General features: G+C 49.0%; 1 protein-coding gene across 1 annotated transcript; it reads left to right on the forward strand.

The window, feature by feature from the left end:
* Nucleotides 1-8,191: 8,191 nt before the first annotated feature.
* LOC112122497 (probable G-protein coupled receptor 33) lies at nt 8,192-9,286 on the forward strand. The gene has a single exon (XM_024221285.2). It carries the CDS (start codon nt 8,192-8,194, stop codon nt 9,284-9,286), a length of 1,095 nt encoding a protein of 364 aa, XP_024077053.2.
* The last annotated feature ends 10,640 nt before the right edge of the window (nt 9,287-19,926 follow it).

Below are 19,926 nucleotides of genomic sequence, written 5' to 3' on the forward strand. Positions count from 1 at the left end.
GTGGTTACAGCAGGCGGGCGGGCTGGGGGCCAGGACTCCTGGGTTCTAGCCCCAGCTCTGTGCAGCAGTTTCACAAGCTTTTGTTCCCATAATAACCATGGGGTGTGTTCAGCTTCCCAGCCCCAGTTTTCGGCCCTGACTATTTGTCTGGCCCAGACGAGAAATGGGTCTCAGCAGGTGGCTTCAGCCGCCTGGGAGCTCCCTGCATCCTGGCACCTGGGGGGGCTCAGTCACCAGGCAGGACCACCCCCCCTTTTAGAGTTGGGGAAACTGAGGCACAGAAAAGGGAAGCAATTGCTGCAGGTCACCACAAGGGAACCCAGGAGTCCTGACACCTAGCTCCCCCTACTAGACCCCACTCTCCTCCCAAAGCTGGGGATAGAATGCAGGAGTCCTGGCTCCCACCCCCCGGCTGTAACCACTAGACCTCACTCTCCTCCCAGAGACAGGGATAAAACCCAGGAGTCCTGGCTCCCAGCCCCCCCCTTCTTTAACCACTAGACCCCACTCTCCTCCCAGAGGCAGGGATAGAACCCAGGAGTCCTGGCTCCCAGCCCGCCCCCAGCTCAGATCCATTCTGTCTCCCGTTGCGGCGCTCAATTCAATTACGTTTATTACCCACAAACAGCAAATATAAACAACCAGGAATAATTGGGAGCGTCGCTGCGCTGATTTCATCTTGACTGGAAGCCCTGGGGGGATTGGACTTGTGGAGGGGAGGGATCATGGGGTCGGGGTGGGGGGTTGTGAGGTGCGGGAGTGTGACACACACACACACACACACGGATCTAGCTCTATAGCACACACGGATATAAACACACTGGGGCCTTGTGCGGTTATACTCACAGATTGCCTCTCAGACCCCAGGCTCAGGTACCCCTGCAGGAATAGCAGGGGGCTGCAGGTTGGGAGTGAGGGGCACCCGCAGGGCTGGGTGGAGAGCCCAGGGCTGGGCTAGCAGGGGGCCTATGGGTTGGGATTGAGGGGCACCGGCAGAGCTGGGGGGGGGGGGGGGCCCGGGGGGGGGGCAGGCGGGGCTGTGGGTCAGGAATGAGGGGCACCGGCAGAGCTGGGCGTGGAGGGGGGTGTAGGGCTGGGCTAGCCAGGGCTGCGGGTCGGGAGTGAGGGGCACCGGCAGAGCTGGGCGTGGAGGGGGGTGTAGGGCTGGGCTAGCCAGGGCTGCGGGTCGGGAGTGAGGGGCATTACGCGGTGTGACTGCCAGAACCAAACCCATTCCCTCTCGCTGTCTGTTTAAAGGAACCCCCCCCCCCCCCCCCCCCAGCCCAGGAGCCCAGGCCAGATGTTTCCTAGCCCCAGCCCTGCCCCCCGCCGGCTCCTTAGCGCACTTTCAATTTCGAGTTCCAGCAAAGGGGGAACCTGGACTCCGGTTCCTCGCTGCCTCACATCTCCCCAGGCCTTGCTTGGGGCTGCAGCTGTGGAGCTGGGTTGGGCAGGGACAGGACAGACGGATCCAACGGCCCTGATCTCCCACCGCCCGGCTGGAGGTGAGTCCGTCCGGCAGGTTCCTGGGTGGGTGGCAGGAAGGCTCCAAGCCCTGGAGAGATGGGCGGTCTGGGTTGGTGCGGGGGGGGATGGGGGGAGGCAAAGAAAGGGCTGGTGCAGGGGTGGGAGTGAAACCCCCCCACCCATGTCTCATGGCTCCAAGAAGGCTGATTCCCCCCCATGCCCTGGTGGAGAAGGACCCAGGAGTCCTGGGGCACCAACAGCCCATGAGCTCCCCAGGCGATGCTGTGGCTAAGAGGGCAAGCGCGCCCCTTGGCTGGAGAATAGCGAGTAGGAACTAGGAAGTGGGGTCCCCTCTGGATACAGCATGGGGGACACCAGGACTAGAGACTGCGCCCAGCTCTGGGGGGATGCATGTCAAACAGGACGTCAGGAAATCGGGGAGGGGTCAGAGAAGAGCGACGGGGACGATCCGAGGGCTGGAAAACCTGCGGAAGGAGCTGGATCTGTGGAGTTTCTCCCAGAGGCGGCTCAGAGGGGACTGGATCCCGATCGGTCAGCGTCTCCCTGGGGAGGAGATTTCGGGGAGCGGAGGGCTGGTTAGCTCAGCCGGGACAGGCAAAGCGGGAGCTGACGGCTGGGGGGTGAGGCCAGAGGAATCGAGACTGGAAACAAGGGGAAGATTTTCCCCAGGGTGGGGAACAGATCCTTGGTGTGATTGTCCCAGGGACAGGGCAGATGCTCCATCGTTGTGCTATCCATCGAGAGCAGGTGTCTCTTGCTGCAAGCTCACCCATCAGCTATGGGCTGGACGGAGGAATCCCTGGCTCTCCGGCCTGGGCTATGCAGGAGCTCAGATGGGATGATCGGAACAGGAATAGAACCCAGGAGTCCGGACTCCCAGCCTCACTTCCCCCCCCATCAAATCCGTGACCCAAGCAGGAAGGGCCAGGGGGTGTGGTTGACAAGTGGCAAATCTGACACCAATCAAATCCAATGTTGAGACCAGCGACCTGTGGAACACCTTGCCACTGGATGCTGCCAGGGCCAATTGCTCAGCCAAAGGACAGGATGTTGGCTCAGATGACAGGGAATGCCTGGAATTAAAGCAGTGGCCTGGGGGACTCAGGGCCCCAGGAAACTCATTGCCAATCACAGTACAGAAGAAAGCAAGAGGTGGTCCTATGAGTAAGGCTACGTGTCTGTCACAGAGGTCAGGGAAGTCACGGATTCTGTGACTTTCTGTGACCTCCGTTACTTCTGCAGCCGCCGGTGCTGGCTCAGGGGCTGCCCGAGCCAGGAAACCCCTGGGCCAGCAGCAGCAGGAATTTTTGGGTGTGGGAGGGGGCTCAGGGCTGGGGCAGGTGGTTGGAGTGTGGGGCAGTGCTTACCTGGGGGGGCTCCCCGGCTCCCACCGGCATGTCCCTGCAGCTCCTAGGCAGAGGGGCCAGGGGGCTCAGCGTGCTGCCTGCGCCCGCAGGCACCGCCCCCGCAGCTCCCATTGGCTGCGATACTTGGCCAATGGGAGCTGTGGAGTTGGCGCTTGTGGTGGGAGCAGCGCGTAGAGCCCCCCTGGCCACGCTTCCTCCTAGAAGCTGCAGGGACATGCCAGTCGGAGCCAGGTAGGGACCCTGCCAGCCCCGCCAACTCCACCCCCCAGCACTCGTGGGGGTCCTGGGCTGTGTGCCGCCGCCCCCACCCTCCCAGCACCAGTGTTGGTCCCGGGCCACCCCCTAAGCACCTGTGGCACCCCCAGACCCCGCCCCCCCACAGCACCCCAGGCCCAAGTTTTAGTTAGAGGTATATACTAAAAGTCATGGACAGGTCACAGGACCTGAATTTTTGTTTACTGCCCGTGACCTGTCCATGACTTTTACTAAAAATACCTGTGACTAAAATGTAGCCTTACCTATGAGTAGTCTTGTTCTTTCCTCAGAAGCAGCTGGGCTTTGCTAGAGACAGGACGCCGGGGTAGATGGGCCTGTTGAGCAGTTTCTCTCTCTCCTTGGGTGTTCCAGCTCTAGCCACTAGACCCCATCCCCCAAGGCAGGACTAGAACCCAGGAGTCCTGATTCCCAGTTCTCCCTGCTCTAGCCACTAGACTCCAAGGCAGGAATAGAACCCAGGCGTCCTGAATCCCAGCCCGTAAGAAGGCCCAGGGCTGCCAGGTGGAAAGCCCCTTCCAGGCACAGAAGCACGGCACTTTCTCCTGCTGGGTTAGGCGTGTGCATTTGTGAAACCACTTCAGCTTTTGAGGTTTTCTGCTTCAGCCAGACTGCAGTTCCCCTTCCCGTTGCCTGCCCCCAGCTTGCCGAGCCTCACGTGTGCCGGTGATGCTCAGGTCTGTGCTGGGGATCTGCTGGCCAGATGTCAAACACATTTATCCCCAGCGAGACGGGAACCCAGTGGAGACGGCTCTGACGTAAGGGCAAATTGCTCTGAATTCTCAGCCTCCTGCCGCTGCTAATTCATAAATCCATCCGTCTGGAACCCAGACGGGCCCCTAGATCATTCCAGTCTCCTCTCCGGCACAGCCCAGACAAGGGGCTCTCAATTAGTCCCACCGTACTGAGCCCAATCCCTCATGTTTCCAAGAGCATCTTCCAGAAAAGCCACCAGGTGTTTGTCCGGCTGTTCTTAAAACCCTCCAGTGACGGGGATCCCAAAACCACCCCGGAAGCCGATTCCAGAGCGTCTCCCCCTTGAGAGTTAGAAAGTGTTTCCTAACCTCTGACCGAAAAATGTACAAACTTTTACATTTCGGGGGTAAAAGTGTTGAGTTTTGCAGTTTAAAAAGAATCGGTTTTTAAAAAACCTTGACCTTGTTCTGTTTTTAACCAAACAACCAGCCTGACAACTGGATTTTTTAAAACTGAAAAATCAGTGTTTTTTCTCCGAAAACCAGTTTTCAAAAATCAAAGCTTGGGCTAAAAGCTGTTTTCTGGAAACTCAAGACTTTTACGAAGCCTCCGAATGGTTTTCATCAAAACTGACGGGGTTTAATCAACCCCCCAATACAGTTATTGGAACCTGATTGGGGTTTTTTTTCCCCTTACCAAAAATCTGTTTTCAAAACCCAGCATTTGGGCTTAAAAAAGTTTATAGAAACTGAACATTTGACTCAAACCCCATGTTTTTTCTTACCAAAACTGCCATTTTTTATCCATCCCCTGAAACATTCACTGAAACTTCCAAATCTTTTACCCCCATCAGGTTCCAAAACCTGAAAAAAATCCAGTTTCCACTTTTTCCATTAAAACAAAAAAAAAATGGTATTAAATTTTTGAAAAGGAGCCAGACCTGGTTTGAAATCCTGGTGATAAATTGCTGACGTATCCTTCTGGCTCCATCCATTTCCTATTACTCCAGGGTACTTGCTCTCACTTAGGAAGAAAAGGATCATACAAGGGTGCTGATGAGGATATTACAAAAATCCTGGGCACAGAATGCTCAGTGCAAGAGGTGGCCCATAGCTCTGTCTTGTAGCAGTGAGTTCCACTGGCCATATCCCAGTTGATCTGAGAATACCCAGCTTGGCTAGTTTGGAGGACGAGAGGTTGCCCAGAGAGGTCCTCTCCGATGGTACATTCCTAATCCTCTCCTAACGAAGAGAGGGAAGAGCATCTTCACAAGCAGGCTGGCTAACCTAGTGAGGAGGGCTTTAAACTAGGTTCACCGGGGGAAGGAGACCAAAGCCCTGAGGTAAGTGGGGAAATGCGATACCGGGAGGAAGCACGAGCAGGAGAGCGCAAGAGGGGAGGACTCCTGTCTCAGACTGAGAAAGCGGGACGATCAGTGAGTTATCTTAAGTGCTTATACACAAATGCAAGAAGCCTGGGAAACAAGCAGGGAGAACTGGAAGTCCTGGCACAGTCAAGGAACTATGATGTCATTGGAATAACAGAGACTTGGTGGGATAACTCGCATGACTGGAGCACTGTCATGGATAGATATAAACTGTTCAGGAAGGACAGGCAGGGCAGAAAAGGTGGGGGAGTTGCATTGTATGTAAGAGAGGAGTATGACTGCTCAGAGCTCCGGTGTGAAACTGCAGAAAAACCTGAGAGTCTCTGGATAAAGTTGAGAAGTGTGAGCAACAAGGGTGATGTCGTGGTCGGAGTCTGCTATAGACCACCAGACCAGGGGGATGAGGTGGACGAGGCTTTCTTCTGGCAACTAGCAGAAGTTGCTAGATCGCAGGCCCTGGTTCTCATGGGAGACTTTAATCACCCTGATATCTGCTGGGAGAGCAATACAGCGGTGCACAGACAATCCAGGAAGTTTTTGGAAAGTGTAGGGGACAATTTCCTGGTGCAAGTGCTGGAGGAACCAACTAGGGGCAGAGCTCTTCTTGACCTGCTGCTCACAAACCGGGAAGAATTAGTAGAGGAAGCAAAAGTGGATGGGAACCTGGGAGGCAGTGGCCATGAGATGGTCGAGTTCAGGATCCTGACACAAGGAAGAAAGGAGAGCAGCAGAATACGGACCCTGGACTTCAGAAAAGCAGACTTTGACTCCCTCAGGGAACAGATGGGCAGGATCCCCTGGGAGAATAACATGAAGGGCAAAGGGGTCCAGGAGAGCTGGCTGTATTTTAAAGAATCCTTATTGAGGTTGCAGGAACAAACCATCCCGATGTGTAGAAAGAATAGTAAATATGGCAGGCGACCAGCTTGGCTTAACAGTGAAATCTTTGCCGATCTTAAACACAAAAAAGAAGCTTACAAGAAGTGGAAGATTGGACAAATGACCAGGGAGGAGTATAAAAATATTGCTCAGGCATGCAGGAGTGAAATCAGGAAGGCCAAATCACACTTGGAGTTGCAGCTAGCAAGAGCTGTTAAGAGTAACAAGAAGGGTTTCTTCAGGTATGTTAGCAACAAGAAGAAAGTCAAGGAAAGTGTGGGCCCCTTACTGAATGAGGGAGGCAACCTAGTGACCGAGGATGTGGAAAAAGCTCATGTACTCAATGCTTTTTTTGCCTCTGTCTTCACGAACAAGGTCAGCTCCCAGACTGCTGCACTGGGCAGCACAATATGGGGAGAAGGTGACCAGCCCTATGTGGAGAAAGAAGTGGTTCGGGACTATTTAGAAAAACTGGACGAGCATAAGTCCATGGGGCCGGATGCGCTGCATCTGAGGGTGCTAAAGGAGTTGGCAGATGTGATTGCAGAGCCATTGGCCATTATCTTTGAAAACTCATGGCGATCGGGAGAGGTCCCGGATGACTGGAAAAAGGCTAATGTAGTGCCCAGCTTTTAAAAAGGGAAGAAGGAGGATCCGGGGAACTACAGGCCAATCAGCCTCACCTCAGTCCCTGGAAAAATCATGGAGCAGATCCTCAAGGAATCAATTCTGAAGCACTTAGAGGAGAGGAAAGTGATCAGGAACAGTCAGCATGGATTCACCAAGGGCAAGTCATGCCTGACTAACCTAATTGCCTTCTGTGATGAGATAACTGGGTCTGTGGATGAGGGGAAAGCAGTAGATGTGTTATTTCTTGACTTTAACAAAGCTTTTGATATGGTCTCCTACAGTATTCTTGCCAACAAGTTAAAGTAGTATGGGCTGGATGAATGGACTATAAGGTGACTATAGAAAGCTGGCTAGATCGTCGGGCTCAGTGGGTAGTGATCAATGGCTCCATGTCTAGTTGGCAGCCGGTATCAAGCGGGGTGCCCCAAGAGTCGGTCCTGGGGCCGGTTTTGTTCAATATCTTCATTAATGATCTGGAAGATGGCGTGGACTGCACTCTCAGCAAGTTTGCAGATGACACTAAACTGGGAGGAGTGGTAGACATGCTGGAGGGTAGGGACAGGATACAGAGGGACCTAGACAAATTAGAGGATTGGGCCAAAAGAAACCTGATGAGGTTCAACAAGGACAAGTGCAGAGTCCTGCACTTAGGATGGAAGAATCCCATGCACTGCTACAGACTAGGGACCGAATGGCTAGGCAGCAGTTCTGCAGAAAAGGACCTAGGGTTACAGTGGATGAGAAGCTGGATATGAGTCAACAGTGTGCCCTTGTTGCCAAGAAGGCTAACGGCATTTTGGGCATTGCCAGCAGATCGAGGGACGTGATCATTCCCCTCTATTCGACATTGGTGAGGCCTCATCTGGAGTACTGTGTCCAGTTTTGGGCCCCACACTACAAGAAGGATGTGGAAAAATTGGAAAGAGTCCAGCGGAGGGCAACAAAAATGATTAGGGGGCTGGAGCACATGACTTATGAGGAGAGGCTGAGGGAACTGGGATTGTTTAGTCTGCAGAAGAGAAGAATGAGGTGGGATTTGATAGCTGCTTTCAACTACCTGAAAGGGGGTTCCAAAGAGGCTGGATCAAGACTGTTCTCAGTGGTAGCAGATGACAGAACAAGGAGTAATGGTCTCAAGTTGCAGTGGGGGAGGTTTAGGTTGGATATAAGGAAAAACTTTTTCACTAGGAGGGTGGTGAAGCACTGGAATGGGTTACCTAGGGAGGTGGTGGAATCTCCTTCCTTAGAGGTTTTTAAGGTCAGGCTTGATAAAGCCCTGGCTGGGATGATTTAGTTGGGGATTGGTCCTGCTTTGAGCAGGGGATTGGACTAGATGACCTCCTGAGGTCTCTTCCAACCCTGATATTCTATGATTCTATGATTCTATTTCTCCCTTCCTTGTCTTCCATTCTCCTTTTTCTCCTCCTCTGTTGTCCCTTGTAACCCCTCTTCTGTCTCTCCACAGGGCACCATGGACCGAGGCAACATGACCATCCAACCAACCACTGGGGCAAATTCCAGCCAGACCCCAGCTGCTGTGAGCGCCGCTCACCTGGCTGTGGCCGCTTTGCTCTTCACCACCTTCCTGGTGGGTGTGGTGGGGAACGGGTTGTACCTGTGGGTGCTGGGGCTGAAGATGAGGAGGACGGTGACTACGCTCGTGTTCCTCCACCTGGTCTCCTCTTACCTCCTCCTCACCCTGCTGATCCCCTTCTTTGCGGTCTACCTCCTCCTGGATTTCCACTGGGTCTTCGGCACGGCCATGTGCAAGCTCCTGAATGCCTGCATCTCTGTGGGCATGTTCACCTCCGTCTTCCTTCTCACCCTCATCAGTCTGGACCGCTACATCCTCACTCACCGTCCTGTCTGGTGCCGGCATCGCCGCACCGTGCCCCGGGTCAGGAAGCTGGTTGTGGGCGTGTGGCTGGTCTCCTTAGCTCTCAGCACTCCCTACCTGGCTTTCCGGGAGACCCGTGTGGTGGATGGGGAAAGAATCATCTGCATCAACAATTACACCCTCTCCAGAGTCTGGAACGGAGCTGAGACGCAGGACCTGGGGAGACGGATCCACCTGGCTGTCCTCACGTTCCGGTTCCTGCTGGGCTTTCTGCTGCCCTTCTGCACCATCGCGGGATGCTATGGCTGCGTGGGGCTGGAGATGAAGGAGAAGGGGCTGGCGCGGAGCAGGAAGCCCTTCAAAGTCATGGTGGCTGCGGTGGTTTCCTTCTTCCTCAGCTGGCTGCCCTACCACCTCTACCACGGCTTGAAGTTCTTCAGAGACGGTCGGGAGTTGGACATCATCCTGGTCATTTACACTCTCACCTCCTGCTTCAACGCCTGCTTCACCCCCGTCCTCTACCTCTTCGTGGGGCGACGGTTCCAGCAGGTGCTCAAGATGTCCCTGCTTGCTCTGCTTCGGGAGACTTTTGCTGAAGACCTCAGCGGCAACGGCGCTATCTCCCATGAGAGCTCCGGGGTGGCAGCTGGCAAATTGGAGCTGCCTGACCAAGTTACGGGGCCTCTGGATTCAGGGTCAGGGAGCTTAGAACCCAGGGTTCTAGGTTAATTGATGCAGAGCTTAATGGCCTCTAGCTCTCCTGGCATCAGAAAGTCTGGTGTGATGCCACAGGTTCTAGAATCATGGCATGTTCTAAAATGTCACAGGTCCCAGATTTCTTGATGCTTTCACAAAAATCCAAATGGTTCTTGGCTGGGTCTAGAACACAATGGGTTCTAGTTCATCTCCCTTCAAGCCCCTGGTGTGATTTCATATGTTCTAAATTCTCAATTTGTTCTATAACAATGTGGGTTCTAGATATCTCCCCCTTTAAACTCCTGATGTAGCCCTGTATGTTCTAGCTTCCTGTTTTGTCCTATAGCTTCATGAGTTCCCAACCTATTTTAGCTCATCTAAAAACCACAATTTCTCTGTATGTTCTAGTTTTATGATTGGTTTAATGGGTTCTAGGTCACTCATGCTTTAAAACCCTGATGCTATCTAATGGGTTATGGATTCCTGACTGTTTCTTAGAACTGTGCATGTCCCAGATCTCACAATGCTCAATAACTCAATGGTTTCTAGTTCAGTCTAGAAGCACATGGGTTCTAGATCACTCACCATTTAAAACCCTGGTGTGACCGGGGTCCTAGTGGGGGCCAGCTATGGTCATAGAATCAGAGAATCGCAGAATATCGGGGTTGGAAGGGACCTCAGGAGATCATCTAGTCCAACCCCCTGCTCAAAGCAGGACCAACCCCAACTAAATCATCCCAGCCAGGGCTTTGTCAAGCCTGACCTTAAAAACCTCTAAGGATGGAGATTCCACCACCTCCCTAGGGAACCCATTCCAGTACTTCACCACCCTCCTAGTGAAAAAGTTTTTCCTAATATCGAACCTAAACCTCTCCCACTGCAACTTGGGACCATTGCTCCTTGTTCTGTCATCTGCTACCACTGAGAACAGTCTAGATCCATCCTCTTTGGAACCCCCTTTCAGGTAGTTGAAAGCAGCTATGAAATCCCCCCTCATTCTTCTCTTCTGCAGACTAAACAATCCCAGTTCCCTCAGCCTCTCCTCATAAGTCATGTGCTCCAGCCCCCTAATCATTTTTGTTGCCCTCTGCTGGACTCTTTCCAATTTTTCCACATCCTTCTTATAGTGTGGGGCCCAAAACTGGACACAGTACTCCAGATGAGGCCTCACCAATCCCGAATAGAGGGGAACAATCACGTCCCTCTATCTGCTGGCAATGCTCCTACTTATGCAGCCCAAAATCTGTTAGCCTTCTTGGCAACAAGGGCACACTGTTGACTCATATCCAGCTTCTCGTCCACTGTAACCCTAGGTCCTTTTCTGCAGAACTGCTGCCTAGCCATTCGGTCCCTAGTCTGTAGCACTGCATGGGATTCTTCCATCCTAAGTGCAGGACTCTGCACTTGTCCTTGTTGAACCTCATCAGATTTCTTTTGGCCCAATCCTCTAATTTGGTCACTCAATTAGGGTGAACTGCAAAGAATGGGGCAGCCAAACCCCCAAAAGCTGGTGGATATTCCAATAATTAGATTCACCAAGTCAACATGAAACAGCTTCTTTATTACCTCACTGGTTACTCAGACGTCCAAACAACACAGTTCCCTTCAAGTGACCCAGCCTCTGGCCTCCATCCAGGTACCCACATCAAATATGATGAAAATTTCTGTAAATCTTATTTCATCATATAAAAGAAAAGGTTCTACCAACCCCAAAGGATTGGACACATCACCTCCCAGGTTAATGAATGTTTCGGATCTTGCCCAAACACACGCTACAGCCAATTCTTATTCACTAAACTAAAATGTATTAAAAAACAAAAGAGAGAGAGTCTGGTTAAAAGATCTACACACATACAGACCTGAGTTCAATTCCCTGAGGTGCAGATTCACAGCAGGGATGGTGAGCTGTGTAGTTACAAAGAGTTCCTTTAGAATTCAGTTCATAGGTCATAGTGCAATGTCCAAATCTCATATTCAGGGCCTACCAGCATAACTGGGACCTCAGTCTTGCGACTCAAACTTCCCCTGACGAAGTCTAAGCAGATCTGAGATGACAGAATCAGGACCCAAGTCTCCTTTATACCATTTCATGTCTTTTGACAAGTTGGAGTTCCTCAGGGAACAAAAGGTCATTAGGATGACTTTGAAGGAGGTCCATCACCGGTACTTACCTATACGAATTAACATAAGGCCATTTGCTTGTTCCTCCACCATTCACAGTACAGTTCAAAGAGAGATGAATACTGAGATATCCCATGTTTACATTCACTTACGTGATAGGATGTTCTTTTGGGCTCTGAATTATCAGAATACAACAGAGACAGAGACTGTTGATTACATTGCCCACCCTACTCATACATATGTAAATACACAAAAACACAAACATTATCTCCCCACATGTCTTCTGTGGGTTATTTATTTTGTGGGATGTTTAACCCTTTCTAGCCACGTGTCACACCCCCAACGTGAGACTGGTGTGGAAGGGTGAAATTAGAGCTCCCGGATACATCTTAAGGACCTTCCAACATTGATATGAGCTGTGTTTATATTGAATTCTTCATGAGGTCGAATTATTGATGCATGCTTTGGCCCAAGTTAAAAACGTAGCCCATACTTTGGGAAACACTTTAGTGATTCCAGGGTTAATCTATGTGTTAACTTAACGTAGCCATTAATGTTCTTCAGAGAGCACTTACTCTGGCATCCAGCCATGAAGGCTGTGAGGTGTTGTACCTCAGTTTCCCTTTGTGCACAGCAGTTCACGCTTGTGGTGGTTTTTCTGCTGTGGAAAGTTTCAAGATTAGGTATAGGCAGTAACTGTGGGGTATCAGCATCACCAGACCGTTTAACGTAGTGTGTGTTGTCATGTGATGAAACAGTCTAACCATGAAGGCTTTTACAACACAATGAGTTCTTATGTATCACCCCCAACACGTTCACGGGCTTTTCCTGCACATTGTACATTGTTACAGTTCTTGGTATCAGCGACAAGTTAGTTACAATCATTAGCAACATCAGTTCTATCACATGTGCAATCATTTTTGTCATGCCAGGCCTTTGATTTAGACTAGGGTGACCAGACAGCAAGTGTGATAAATCGGGACAGGGGGTGGGGGGTAATAGGAGCCTATATAAGAAAAAGACCTAAATATTGAGACTGTCCCTGTAAAATCGGGACATCTGGTCACCTTAGTTTAGACAAATCATTCTTTGTCCCAGATCCCTTTTGAACTTTTGTAGCTTTTTCTTGACCTCAGGGTCTTCCTTAACACAGGCTTTCAGTTTAAGCACTTCCTTGGGGTTTGGGTATTTGAGGGTTAACCTGTGGCTTTTATTTGCATGATCAACTTTTTCCCTTTCTCCCTGTCCAGTAGGGTCAAAATTTTGCTTAACAGAGTCCGTTGGCTGGCTGCGTCCTCTTTGCTAGTGGCCATGGGCAAGTCTTTCTCCCGCCAGTCCGTCCGGTAATTGGCATCAGCACAGACACTAGCGTGTTTACTAGTTTTCAGATCCTCAAGCATTACCAGTTCCAAGGCTGGCCTCTGTCTTAAAGAGATACCGTCCATTTTCACAAGCATGTTAGACTCGAGGTTCTGTTGTCCTTCCCTTACCAACCTCTGCTTCCACATGGAATCAGATGTCAAGTCCCCTAAAAGACTCCAAGTCATATCCAAAGTATCTAGAGATGAGGGTTTGTCTGCTCTCCCCTGCATCCTTGTAACCCAGTAACCTGTAACCCCATCTTTCCTCAGTACCTGGGTCACAGACTGCTTACTTAAAAAATCATCACGGAGACATTAATGTTCCTACAACATTGTCTCCCCAACAAGCTGGTTAAGCTTATAGGGCTGTTTAAATTCCCTAACCACTTTTATTTTGTTTGCAATCTTTTCAACGCTCTCCACGCTGGGTCTTTCCAAAGCAAAGTCAGTGGATCTCTACACCTCAGAAAGACTCTGGCAGTGAGGAACTGGAGCAAGTCTCGCAAACAAACCATTGCTTTCTGTATGCAGTGATTCACCCTGAGTTAACTCAGTCAAATCGCGTCCACACTGATCTGTTGCAGCAAAAAGTGCCCTGAAGATTTTTCTCTTCAGGAATCTTTCTAAGCAACAACCCATTTGTCACAGAAAGTCTGCCCTTTTCCTGGTCACCTTGGGCTTTCTCTAAAGCAGTGGTTCTTAACCTGGGGTGCACACAACCCCTGGAGGTGCAAGATGCCCTTTCTGGGGGTGTGAGACATGCCAGATTTTTTTAGAAGGTAAATCATCGAAAACACAAATTAAGCACAGGCACATAAGTACAACTCCTTTGTTTCATCAAACCTATGTATGTATTTTTTAACGATTACTGTAATACACAAACAAAAAATATATCTAGGTTTAAAGAACTGACCTGCTTCAACGATTTTTTATAAGGGGCACGAGAACATCTTTTGAGACCCAACGGGGTGCAGGCTGCAGGAAAGGTTAAGAACCACTGCTCTAAAGGAACCTTTTCCTGAGCAACAACAGACTCTTTCCGGGTTTCACTTAAATCCAGAATCACCTCTGGCCCATCAGGAGGATTTTCACCCCCCCCCCTTTCAGGTAAACTGCTGGATTTAGTAGTCACAAGATTAGAAGCAAAAACAACGAGGAGTCTTTGTGGCCCCTTAGAGACTAACACATTTATTTGGGCGTAAGCTTTCCTGGGCTAAAACCCACTTCATCAGCTGCATGGAGTGAAAAAGACAGCCGGCAGTATATATATTAGAGCACATGAAAAGATGGGAGTTGCCTTACCAAGTGTGTGGGGGGGGTCAGTGCTAATGAGGTTAATTCAAACAGGGTGGATGTAGCCCATTCTCAACAGTTGAGAAGAAGGGGTGAACATCAACAGAGGGAAAATTACTTTTTGTAGTGCTAATGAGGGTCCTTGTTACACGTTTCCACACTGTCAGTGGGTCACATAGTCAAATTACCTTCATGCTTTTCTTGTGCCCTGGCTCTGAGATCACCCTGATCAGACAAGGTTGTCATATCTTTACCCAGCAACACACTAGCCACAGGCAAAATAGAAGCACCTGAATCACTTGGTCTCTGGGAGCTATTTATGACGTTAACCAGATGCAACCTAGTTACCTAGTCATCGTCCCTAGCAGACACAAATTCAGGACCACTTCCTTCCTGGGCTTTAGTCGTATCCAGAATCAGCTCTGGGTTAACTGATAAATCTACAACCATCATAGGCTGACAGGCTTCTTCTGTCTGCTTTGCAGACAGAAAAGAGCTGGAGGAACATTCCCCTTTAACAGACACACAGCTCGGGATCTCATTTCCCTTGTCCCGGCACACATGGCTGTTCACGGACAATTGCTTGGAGATTGGGGTAGCTCCTTTCATAGGCAAGTCATTGCCCCTAACAGACACAGGAACATTTCCTCCACTGTCACAATTCTCCACACTGGTAACAGGTAAGGTGCAGGGATACTCATGTTCCACTGTCCTTCCCTTCCCAAACTGCTGATTAGACAAAGCCATCAGCTCAGAAGGCTGCCTCTGCTCATCTGAACTTTCTTTGCCTTCCCCTCCCTTAACAGATAAGCTGCTGTTTTCCACAAAGAGTGTCTTATTACACTGAGCTACTGTAAGCTCATCACTTTTACCTGGGCCAGGCTGACTTCCCCAGGCTTTACTAGCCAACCTTCCATCACCCATACAAAATTTACCCCTTTCTTCCTCAGTCGGGGCTTTAACCTGATCAACAACTTTAATTTACTCTAGAGAAACGTCTTCCTGAGCCTTATCTAATGCTAGATTCACTTCTGAGATACCAGACAGACAATTAGGATTTTTTCCACATATGCACTGCTTCTTTGCCCAGATAAACAGCCATCTTCCTCCGACAGACATTTGGAGAAACCCTCCATAGGCAAATCCTTGGCCCTAGTAGACACAGGTTGAGGATTATTTCTTTCCTGTGACTGGTTTATATCATCAACTTGACTGAACAAGGTTTTAATATCATCCCCAATCAAAAGATCCTTAGGCAATAACTTCCTTACACCAGCGATAACTTCACGTTTAACACCATTCCATTCAGGATGGATTCTGGGTAAAGGCACACGCACAGTAAACTCATAGAGGATCACAATATTCACACTCTGATTTGGTAAATAATCTTCCTCTTTGACAAAATCTGTTTTAACAAGAGTGATGTTAGAAGCTGTAATTTGCCCTAAACAGCTTTTCCCATTGACTTTTACATTCTCTGCACAAGTTATGGGGTTACCTTCACCTGAGCTCACAGTAAAAGCATTTACATACAAGGTGGCAGTGTTGGGGTAAAGTTGGTTACACACAGACAACTGCTTAGAGTCAAACAACCTACCAACATTGTTACAAACTGGATAGATTCTATCCCCACCTTTGTTGTTGAGAGGAGCTGGTTTTTCAGGATGAGACAGTTCCTGTTGTTCCTTTATTCTCTTGAGTTGGAGCTTAAGTCTGTCCACTTTTGCCTTAGCTTCTAGTTCCTGCAATCGAATATATGCCATTCTCTGTTCATGTTCCAAACACAGGTGTTCTCTCTCAGCAACTTCTCCTTCCATATCAGCAAGTTTTTGCCTTTGTTCAAGTTCGAGCTGCTGGTTTCTCACCGCAAGCATTTTCGCTGCCTCTGCTTCCTTATCCCTGGCAATTAACAGATTGTTCAGTTCCTGGTCTGGGGCTTTTTGCTTAAAATACAACCCTCTCCTAAGCACAATTCTTCCAGGCTTTTTCTGTCAGGATCTCGATCATGGGTCACTCACTCCAACTGATTTTTAACCCTTAAACTCTCCAATATCAAAATTAAATGTTGACAAGCGTGTGTGGTTCTGATCCAAAAACCAAATTAAGCTGTGCTAATATGTATCCTAGCATGACTAGGCCACTGTGACCGGGGTCCCAGTGGGGGCCAACTATGGTCACTCAATTAGGGTGAACTGCAAAGAATGGGGCAGACAATCCCCATGAAGCTGGTGGATGTTCCAATACTTAGATTTACCAAACCAGCATAAAACAGCTTCTTTATTACCTCACTGGTTACTCAGACGTCCAAACAACACAGTTCCCTTCAAGTGACCCAGCCTGTGGCCTCCATCCAGGTACCCACGTCAAATATGATGAAAATTTTTGTAAATCTTATTTCATCATATAAAAGAAAAGGTTCTACCAACCCCAAAGGATTGGACACATCACCTCCTAGGTTAATGAATGTTTCAGATCTTGCCCAAATACACGCCACAGCCAATTCTTATTCACTAAACTAAAGTGAATTAAAAAACAAAAGAGAGAGAGTCTGGTTAAAAGATCTATACACATACAGACCTGAGTTCAATTCACTGAGGTGCAGATTCATAGCAGAGATGGTGAGCTGTGTAGTTACAAAGAGTTCCTTTAGAATTCAGTGCATAGGTCATAGTGCAATGTCCAAATCTCATAGTCAGGGTGTCCCAGCATAACTGGGACCTCAGTCTTGGAACTCAAACTTCCCCTGATGAAGCCTAAGCGGCTCTGAGATGACAGAATCAGGACCCAAGACTCTTTTATACAGTTTCATGTCTTTTGACAAGTTGGAGTTCCTCAGGGAACAAAAGGTCATTAGGATGACTTTGAAGGAGGTCCATCACCGGTACTTACCTATACGAATTAACAGAAGGCCATTTGCTTGTTCCTCCACCATTCACAGTACAGTTCAAAGAGAGATGAATACTGAGATGTCCCATGTTTACAATTAATTTACATGCTAGGATGTTCTTTTGACCTCTGAATTATCAGAATAGAGCATAGACAGGGACTGTTGATTACATTGCCCACCCTACTCATACATTATCTCCCCACATGTCTTCTGTGGGTTATTTATTATGCAGGATGTTTAATCCTTTCTAGCCATGCATCACAGACCCTATGTGTGCTAGACTCCTAGCTGGTTTCATGGGTTCTAGATATCTCTCCTTTTTAACATCATGATGTGAACGTGTAGGTTCCAGATTCTTTATTGATTCTAGAATTTCATAGGTGCCAGGTCTCTGAGTGCTTTAAAACCCAGCCACATCCCATGGGTTCTAGATTTCTGCCTGCCAGTCTGTAGCTGGCTGTGGGGTCTAGACCCCTTGACAATTTTGGAGCCAGAAGCGTCTTTTACAAAAACAACCTCTTCTTATGTATCTAGGATCTAGAAGCTTCTCCATCACAATGAACTCCCCCAGTTTTAGACAGCGTCTCTCTCTCAAACTGGTACAGGACCACTTTGAACAACAGCTGTGACTGGTATCCTCTTTAGAATTCTAGACATTCTAGATGACCCAGATTTGAGGAGAGACAATTGCAGGAGAGACTGTAGCCAAAAACTCCTGATAAATTCCAGACCTAAGTACAGAGATAAAAACTAATCTGGATGAGGAAGAATTAGTGCCAAAACAACTTATGTTCTGGATTGTTTGTGGTCTTCAGTAATCAAACAGGTTCCAGAAATTTTGTAAATATCCACTGAAAGCATCTAGAATTTAGAAACATCTGCAGTTTGCTTTCAAAGGTGGCTGACATCTAGACTAATGCAAGACAGAGGGGATTTTGTTCTGCAGAACAATGTGGGCTCTAGTGGTCATTTGATCCAGAATGCAGGATTTTTCTCTTGGAGCTGGGTAGTTCCAGGGTTCTAAATCAATCCAAGCTGTCGGTGGTTCTAATCCCCTTCTGAATGACATGGTTCCAAGATTTCAGATGATCTAGAATATAAAATCTTTCTTTTAGAGCGGCGAGACATCTATATTCTAGATTAAGCCTAGTCCCTTCTGAATGACATAGATTTTAGTTTCCAGATGGTTTAGAACATTGGATTTTTCTTTGAAAGTGCTACTTCTTCTAGATTCCATATTAACACAAGTCATAGTGATTCTGAATACATTGGGTTCCAGGTTTCATTCTGACTAGACATCAGGATCTTTATTCTCAGTGCAATTTCTGCATTCTAGCTTCAGTCAATGCAACAATAGTTCTAATACCCTGCAGGATGCAGTTGGTTCTAGGTGACAGTAAGTCTAGAATGAAGGGCTTTTTGTCTGATGTGGCTCATAAATTATGCTCTAGATCAAACAGAAGGTCTGGGCTTGATGTAGGAATTATTGGGTGTGGTTCTCTCGTCAGTGTTATACAGGAGGTCACCCGAGAGGCCCATAAAGGCCTTTTATGGCTTTAAAATCTATGAGTCACAAATTTTAGATCTGTTCAAGGCACTAAAGAATCCAGAACAACACCTAGAACCCCTCTGTCCCCCCCCCCAACACTTTTTGGATCGCACCAATTCCTAAAAAAAAAAGAGAGAGAGAAAAACGTCCAGTGTCCAGCTTTGTAAGAGTCACTTTAGTTCTTTTAATGGGACACATTAGACTGTGCTCGGGGAAGGGAGTGGGGTCTAGTAGTTAGAGCAGGAGAGGATGGGGCTGGGAACCAGGACTCCTGGGTTCTATCCCCAGCGCTGAGAGGGGAGTGAGGTCTGGTGGTCATCAGGACTTTGTCCCAGCGTCAAGAAGAGAACCCAGGAGTCCTGCTTCCCAGTTCTGTGATGCACATTTTAGACACAGCAGCAGACAGTGAGTAGAAAATGTAAGAGAGACAGATTAATGGATTAGATTAAACGGATTAACAAAATCACATTTGATTACAAAGATGTAACGGATTTTTGAATAGATTATCAGGATTATATTAAATACCTTACACGGTATCAGATTGGATGTTTTCATGATTTTGAGCCGATGGCTCGGCGGATTCACTGAACAGATTAGACGGGGTAATTGAAAAGGCTGCAGCTGGGTATCCGCTGAGGTGAAATCGTAGTTTAGATCACAGGGGCCGTGGAAATTAGCTGGTTTCCTTCTGGATAAATCAATTCGATTAACGGGATTAAGGGGCTTGATGAGATGAAAGAAACAAATGGAGAAAAATGAAAAAATAGCAGCCATAAATCAATAGGAAAATAGAAAATCATAGATAGAGTGGTGTGGCTGGGGAGAGACAGGTGGAGGCTGGGTACGGGGATGGATATATGGGGTGTGTGTACGGGGACGGATGGAGGGGGGGTGTATGGAGGTGGATAGAGGGGTGTGTGTGGATGGATGGAGCTGGGTGTATGGGGTAGATTGAGGAGGTGTACGGGGATGAATGGAGGGGGTTGGGGGGGGGAAGGGGGGGGTGTATGGGGACAGATGGAGAGGGTGTACAGGGGTGGATGTACAGGGATGGATAGAGTCCCCCGTCCGCACACGCTCCCCGGACATAGGCTGGGTGTACCTAGCACTGTACTGCAGCTGTTATCCATAATCCCAGCCCCCGCCTGCTCTGACCACTAGCAGGAATCTCCACGGCTCGCTGCCTTGTGGCCAGTTGCAATAGGAAATCAATGGGCCAATTTACAACCTGGTCCATTCCCTGGTGGTTTATGAGCTTCTCTGAGCCTATTGATCGGGGCGGCTGAGAGCCGGGGTCAGTCAAAGCAGCGTGATCCCAGGCCCCGACCTCTACACCCTGCCCTGGGACCGCAGCAGGGGGAGCGCCCCCATTCCTGGGTCCGTTTGGGTGGGTTGCACTGAACAGATGGGACTGGGAGCCAGGACTCCTGGGTTCTGTCCCTGGCTCTGGGAGGGGAGTGGG

Source organism: Terrapene carolina, unplaced genomic scaffold, assembly GCF_002925995.2.
Source record: "Terrapene carolina triunguis isolate 2854851 unplaced genomic scaffold, T_m_triunguis-2.0 Scaffold771, whole genome shotgun sequence".
NCBI classification, from domain to species: domain Eukaryota; kingdom Metazoa; phylum Chordata; order Testudines; family Emydidae; genus Terrapene; species Terrapene triunguis.

What these genes read in the sequence shown, in the direction of transcription:
- LOC112122497 (XM_024221285.2), top strand. Translation starts at nt 8,192, where the DNA reads ATGGACCGAGGCAACATGACCATCCAACCAACCACTGGGGCAAATTCC.